Source organism: Equus caballus, chromosome 21 (genome assembly GCF_041296265.1).
Source record: "Equus caballus isolate H_3958 breed thoroughbred chromosome 21, TB-T2T, whole genome shotgun sequence".
Classification (NCBI taxonomy): Eukaryota; Metazoa; Chordata; class Mammalia; order Perissodactyla; family Equidae; genus Equus; species Equus caballus.
The window spans coordinates 25,416,201-25,423,715 of record NC_091704.1 but is presented as its reverse complement, the minus strand read 5'-3'; the positions used below and the strand labels follow the sequence as shown (position 1 = coordinate 25,423,715).

Below are 7,515 nucleotides of genomic sequence, written 5' to 3'. Positions count from 1 at the left end.
TCAGGGTATGAATCCCTGGGAACTAGATCAAATTCCTGGGAGAACTTCAGACTTTCGAAGGCCATGAGATAGCTGGCTTCAAACCAAGAATCCAGGAGACGCAAGGAACCCGGTGACCTCTGGCTTCCAGGGGGAAGACATAGAAAACTAGCTAAGGTCTCGAAGGCCCAGGAGGGTAGAGGGAGGGAGACGTAGGCTAGAGGGTGGGGGAGGGGCTCTGGTCCAGCCTGCTCCCCTGCTGTCCCCTCCGCAGCCCTCAAGAGCCCTTTGTGACAAGGCCGCACTTCTGTCATGGGGGCCTGGGGTAATAATCTCCAAGCCACTCCCAGAGCTCAGTTGCCTGAGGGCAGCACTGCATTTCTGACATGCAGAATCCTCTCATGTTTCTGAAAAGCCTCTTTGCTACCTGGCCGAGCTCCAGTTCCACTTCCTGGGTGATTGGGACCATCCTCCCCTTCCTGTGTGGACTGGGGCTCTTCCTCCTGCGCCTTCCCTCCCTGCAGAGGAATCCATCCTCGCGACCACCTTGTGAACGCAGAAACATAAGGAAGGTAAGAAACCCTGGGCAGAGACCCACCAGAAGATGAGTCTCTCTTCTGTTCTACTGTCATTTCCAAGATTCTGAATCAAAGTAGAGGGACTCCGGAACTGGCAGAGAATACAACATCCTCCTTCCACGGACAAGCCAGGCTGGGCGAGCAGGGATTAGAGAGGGCACGAGGATTTCCCTCGGAAGATCTCAGAGCAGGAGTCCAGGTGTGGTAGAGGGCTCCAGGGAAAGTCCCCAGTCCAGTGACCAGCGGCTGAGGAAGGGATGCTGAGTGGGATCTGCGTGGGAGGACGGGTCTTGAGCTCTGGTTCCCCCACCGCCTTCCTGGGGCAGGCGTCTTGAGCAGGCCTTTCCTCTGTCGGGGCTGATCTGAGGGCAGTGCTGAGCCCCCGAGAGCCTCCAGGCAGGGTCTGGAGTGGGGCTCGGGCCTCGGGAAGCAGAGTCCTCCCCGAGGAAGCTCAGAGGCTTCTGGACGTCTGCGAATGTGCGTGATTCTTGAACAGAGGAACAGTGACGAAAGAAATCCATGGTGGGTCTCACATAGAAAATCATCCTTCCTCACGTTCTCCAAAGAAGGAAGACACCAAAGATCCGTTTCACGTTCTAGTCTCCACTTCAAAAACGAGTAAAAGGAAAGAAACACCCCCGGGCGCCAGGAGCTGAGTGTAGGCAGTCCTCTTCCTCATAAACGCTAAGTGTCCACGGCTGGTCCAGAGATAGGAGAGGGAGCCCCCACAGCTGCTTCTTTTTTCTCTCATTTCAGCGTCAAGTGGAGCCCAGAGGGAAGAGCAGCAGGAGCAGGAAGAAAAGGGGAGCTTTGAAAGGTAAGCTCCTGCCATTCAGCCCCGTGCCCCAGAGCTGGCCCCCATCTCCTGTCCCTGAGCGCCCAGCTCCACGGGCTCGAGGATGCCAGGGGCAGAACCCGTCCCTCAGGAAACAGAACACTCAGGGAGGTTTGCGGGAGGGAGACGAAAACCTGAGGACTTGCCACATTCTGTGCTGGGAACCAGGGCCCGGGCCAGGAGGGGCCTGGAACAGGGTCTCGTCCAGCCGGGGCACGTGGGCTGTGGTGGAGGTGGAAGCGCGTGGTCAATGACATAGCTCAACCCATCAGCAGCCTTGCCAGCCCCATCAGGGATCCGGTGGCCTTGGACACTGGTGCCCGGGTTCGACAGTCTGACCTCCCAACAGACTCCCCTAAAGGCACAGTGCACGCAGCCTCCTGTAAGAGCCCTCTCCACCGCCCCTGCCCCGCTTTCAGTGCTGTGACCCAGTCTCCTGATTTCTAGCTCCCAGAGCTGCTGGGAAGGGCCTGGCAGAAGTGCGGGGCCAGGTGTCGCTTTCGCACAGGTAAGGGATCTTGCCCTTCTCTCCCGGACTTCTTGCTCCCAGAGTCTCTGGTGTGGCCCCAGGGCTGCAGGCAGCTTGGGGCTGAGCTGGGAGGGGAGCCACGGGGACAGGGGTGGCCAAAGGCCTGCGGTGAGGCAGAGCAGGAGAATTTGGTGAAGTGGAGGTGGGGCCATGGAGGGCCATGGCTCCCAAGGGGCCACCCCCGCCTGGACTGCCCTGCTGTCCCGGGCCCCTCTGCTCCCGGCTGCAGCTTGTGCCTCCTGGCTCCCGCAGCTCCCCAGGGAGGCTGTCTTCCAAGGGATGCTCCCATCGCTCATCATGTCAAGGCTACCCTGGGGAGGCGAGCAACACAGCATACGCCAGAGCCCAGCAGCCACGCGGAAAGCCTGTGGCAGGTGCTACTCTCACCATGACTCCAGCACATTCCCTGGGGCCTCTGACCCACACCCCTATACCTCTGGCCTCCACCCTGCCGGCGGAACCTCCAGCTGACTTGACCAGAATCCCACCGGACACTACTGCCATGAGCACAGCTCCAGCTCACTCCTCTTGGCCATTTCCCAACTCAGGCCACGGCCGCATGAGCTGGCGCGTCGAGTTCCTCTCGCAGTGGCACATGATCAAGGTCTTGTTCTTCCCCGGGTCAGCGCACCTCCAGTCCCAGCAAGGGCACCTGTCCTGCCACCGACCAGTGGCCTCATTCCGGGGAGGCCCCACACACAGGGAGGGAGAGACGGAGAGCCCCTCACTTGCCAACCCTGATGCGCCAAAGCTGCTCAAGATGGAAATCAGGAAAAGAACACAGACGAAGGCCTGGCCAGAGAAAGAAGAACAAGACGCCCCAGGCAGCCCTCAGATGCTCGAAGCACCCAGTATCACGTCTGGGCTGAATGTCCGCTGGCGCCCACCCTTCCCGTCCTTGGAGTCGGCTGAGCTGAACGCAAGTGAGGCTCAACCCTTGGCCCTTCCACGGTCTACTTTTCCCTCCTCTGCCACCCGTGATTCCGGCACCCGCTTGAAGGCCGACAGTGCAGAGTTCTCGGGAAAACCTCTTGAGCCCCACCCAGGAGAGAAACATAAGACTTTGACCACAAAAGCATCAGTTCCGCGCCTGGCCCCTCCCCTCCCTTCAACTTCCCCTGTGAGTGAGGAAAACCAGAAGGCCCCGGGAGGGACCCTACCTGGCAATGGCTGTGGGCCCTCCGAGGCCTCTCTGATGGGACAGCAGGGCCGGCCGCCTTCTCCGAGCTTCGCATTCAGCCTCTCGGACAGAAATGGGCAGAGCGGGACGGTCGTGGGGGCCGAGCAAGGCCGTCTACACCTGAGTCCAGGGTCAGCAATGGCCAGGAACGAGCCTCTGAAAGAGAGTGGAGGTGGGGCGTCACCAGAGCCCTGCCGTGGGGTGGCAACACTGGAGGGCGAGTCAGGGTCCCAGTCTTGGAGCCAGGTCGGAGGAACAGGAGACGCCCTCGGGACCAAACCCCTCCAGGCCCTGCCGGAAAAAGAAGAGGTTTTTCACGTCAGCCCTCTCAGAAAAATGTTGAGACGCCTCCTGCCCTGCCTGAGGCCCAACAAGGAGGAAGCACCAGAGGAGCCCCTTGCAAAGGCAAGCCCGCGTCAGCCACCGCCCAGAGCCAGGCACGGGTCACACGCAGCTCGGCGTCGGATGGCAGGGCTGTTCAGGCGCCATCCACAGTATCATCCTTTGTCTGGGCGCTGGGAGACAGACTGAGGGTTCGCCAAGGACTTCTGGTTTTTCTCCTGACCTCACCCTCTGTGCTGATGGTGCCTTCCAACCCCGATTTCCCCCAAATACATGTTTTTTTCCCCTGAGACCTGGTGGCCTCCGTCTCGCCCTGCTAGGGGTAGAAGCAGGGTCAGGCTCCGCCCTCCCTGAGTGTCTACTGTGGCTTCCAGAAGGGGCAGGGCCATGGGGGGAGGCTGACTGCAGCGTGGCTCACGCGCCCTGGCCCCAACTCCCTCATTGCACGCGAAGTACCCATCACGCCATCCTTACAAAAACAAACGGAAGCTTTAGGCTATTCCCAGATGAGCAAAACCTCTAGACCCCAGCCCAGGATGGGCCCCACCCGTCCTCTCCTGCGTTCTCTGGCCCTTGAGCTTCTGGGGCTGTAGGGAGGGGGTTTGCAGAGGCTCCGGGAAGTGTAGAGACAGAGTCACAGGTCACAGGGCGGGGAGGGGAGTGTGGGGCAGTGCTGGCCCTGAGTCCGGAGCGGGAAAGCTTGCCCCGCACCCCGAGCTCTTGGTGGGAATAGATGACGCTGCCCCAGGAGCTTCTTCTGTCCCTGCTGAAGCTGCCGTGGAGATGGGCCTGCGCAACCCTCTCGGCCCAGCGTCGCCCTCCCTCTGTCCTTGTCACAGTCTGGAAGAGCAGCGACGACCACGACTGAGCTCCGGCCTCTGAGGGTGGGCGGTTGGGGAGCACAGAGGCTGCTGCGGGCCTGTCCCCTCCGCCCAGAGGGGCACAGGGCCCTGCTCTCCTGCACCTGCCTTCTCCTCCTGGGGAATGGAGCCGGGGGTGAGTGTGTGGCGGCATGATCTGATGGTGGCACACTGTGCACCTAGGCTGGGACCCGGGAGAAGGAGACAAAGTGCCACCAGAGTTTAACCACTTACCTACTGAAGGACAGTTTTTGGTTTTTATAATGTCCCCTATGCATAAAGCTGCTATGAACTTCTGGGGAAGGTTTTGGCGTGAACCTAAATTTTTCTGCACGGTTAATATCAATGGCAATGAGTAACGAAGGCTTGAAAATGGGCCAGCCTCCAGGAACTTAGAAAGAATGCAACACGCATTAGAGGTTGAAAGGCTGAAACAGGGCAGAGAGACTAACCCTAACACCATATCTTAGATTGAGCCATTTCCTCAGGAAAAAAATGCCGTTACCTAACGCACGACAGGTGCCGAGGACGTGGGAGGGCCAGGTATCACCACATTGAATAAAACACTGTCAGAACGTATCTGGACAGGAGACCCCTGACCTTCAACCTGTCACAAGCTCTTTGTTCTTCGTCTCCAGAGAACATTAAGTAGACAGAGATCCGCACCTGCGGAGCAGGTCCCCTGAATGAACTGGATTTCCACTTGAATTAAGAAGAAACTAGCTCATGGTTGCTGTGGACTCAAATTATTTGGGAATGAACACACAACTGCAGTTTCTCACTTGAGTACTAGCGCAGAATCGCTAGATTAAATGGTAACGGAATCCAATGAATCCCAACAGAGCAAGAAAATGTCAGTGCGTTCCTGGCCCTCCTATCGCTTCTCTATTGAACGGAAGAGAAAAGGGAACCTTTCTGAAACTCGTCTTAATATCGGAGCAGCAGGCAATTCCTGTACTTCTGTCTTCTGCTATGACAGAGATAGAAATCATCGTGTATGTCAGGGAAACAATCCAATTTCCCTAAATTTGGGGTGGGCGGTCTTTATTTAATACCAGGGGTTCCCCTCTACTATTGACACTGTTCCAGGTGGGTCAGGTTTCCCGGAAGAGCTTTCCGATTGATTTGCATTTTAAAACACATTCGCTCCTCATCCTCTCTCTGAGCTGGCAGGCAGGCCAATTCAGGGAACACGCGGGAGGCCCGAGTCATGTCAGTCCCTGACCTGGGCAGCTGGCTTTGAGGAGGCCCTGAGTCCAGAACTCTTGCGTGCGAGAGCCTGAATGTGGGACTCTGGTCACAGTCATACGCTAGCCAAGCGTCCCAATTAGGAGTCCCAGCTCCAGAAAAAGGTCTTTGTTGGACTTCAGAAGAACAAAGTTGTTTTAACTGTTGAGAAAGACGTTAAAGATCATCTTGGGGCCTGCTAAGAGAGTTACCCTGTTGCAAATTCTGCTGTGATCACACACATTCGTAAATCGGGAACGTATTTATCATGTGAAGCTAGTAAGAACAACGTAGACCTTAACGCTTTTGGTATAAGTAAGATTACCCTATTATCACTTAAAAGAGTCTCTCTCCGTCGCTGTGTGTATGGATAGCTGTGTAATAAGTATAAACCCGGATATCTAAGCACTACCTGTCCAACGAGTCTGAAAAGTTAACACGTTGACCAAAAAGTACAATCCCTAAGTGAACCCCCAGTTCTCACTGAAAAAGGCATGTCCGATGATGTCACCAGGGAATTCCTCTAGGACTCGAAGGGCCCTCTTTCTACAGGTTCAGGCAAGACTCGAGGCTCCGGGGGCCCGGAGGGGGCAGGAAGGGGAAGGCAAGGCCAACTCTGAGAAAGAGATCGCGTGGAGGGCAAACCGGGGAGACCAGAAAGGGCTGCCTCAGACTGGACTCCAACCGGGGCCACGGACCCGGCCCCAACGTCCGCTCTCAAGAGCAGCACTTCAGCTCACTCGAGCCGTGCCCGGCTTCGGGCTGGGCCACACAGCCGTCTGGACTCTGGAAACTGAAGACTGTCTATTTGAGGCAGAGTAAGAAGAAATGGGGTCAAGACGACATAAGAGATTAAAGAAAATGGGAATATGCTTAATTCTCTGCTTTGAAAATACTGAAGTGTTCTGTGCCAATGTGTCCACGCCTGCGTATGTGCGGGCGTGTGTGTGTGTGTGTGTCTGTGTGTGTGTGTCCAGCATGTGCCATAAGTCTTGGTAAAGGCTTTCTCACTGCAGAAGCAGAAACGCTACTGACACAAAACACATCATTGGGAGGTTTAATTACTTAAACTTTTAGTATGCTTACGTTAAATAATAAATGATTAGTTTCAATTTGGGGGTGAGTCGTTCGGAGTGAAGATGGCAAAGGTTGGTGGAAACAATAACAACGTTCGTATTCAAAACCAAATAAGTGCAAAGTAAAGTGGGACTTGCAGATTGACGAAACCAAAAGCTTGTTATGTGGACAAATGGAGCTGAGATTTGCGCAACATGGATGAACCTGGCGGGCGTTATGCTCAATGAAACGAGCCAGACAGAGAAGCACAGATACTGCCTGGGCTCACTTACACGTGAACTCGGAAAACTATAAAAGAAAGGTCAACTCATGGAAACAGAGAATAGAAAAGTGGTGGCCAGCGGCTGTGGGGTGGGGGAAATAGAGAGAGGCAGGTGAAAGGAGACAAACTTTCAGCTCTCAGATGAAAAACGTCGGAGGTTCTAATGTCTGGCGTGGTGACTACAGTCGAGAACACTGAATTGCATAATTGAAATCAGCTAGGAGACTGGCACTTCAGTGTCCTCTCACACACACACACACACACACACACACACACACACACACAAAGTCACTAGGTGAGGTGAAAACAGCAATCAGAGTTGAGGACAGAGGAGGATCAGGGTATGAATCCCTGGGAACTAGATCAAATTCCTGGGAGAACTTCAGACTTTCGAAGGCCATGAGATAGCTGGCTTCAAACCAAGAATCCAGGAGACGCAAGGAACCCGGTGACCTCTGGCTTCCAGGGGGAAGACATAGAAAACTAGCTAAGGTCTCGAAGGCCCAGGAGGGTAGAGGGAGGGAGACGTAGGCTAGAGGGTGGGGGAGGGGCTCTGGTCCAGCCTGCTCCCCTGCTGTCCCCTCCGCAGCCCTCAAGAGCCCTTTGTGACAAGGCCGCACTTCTGTCATGGGGGCCTGGGGTAATA

At 55.8% G+C, this 7,515-nt stretch overlaps 1 protein-coding gene across 1 annotated transcript; it reads left to right on the top strand.

The window, feature by feature from the left end:
- Positions 1-310: 310 nt before the first annotated feature.
- LOC138919829 (spermatogenesis-associated protein 31E1-like) lies at positions 311-3,733 on the top strand. The gene is made up of 4 exons (XM_070246418.1): positions 311-551; positions 1,314-1,374; positions 1,840-1,900; positions 2,174-3,733. The coding sequence occupies exons 1-4, from the start codon at positions 366-368 to the stop codon at positions 3,630-3,632; spliced, it is 1,767 nt and encodes a 588-aa protein (XP_070102519.1). The 5' UTR covers positions 311-365; the 3' UTR covers positions 3,633-3,733.
- Positions 3,734-7,515: the final 3,782 nt, after the last annotated feature.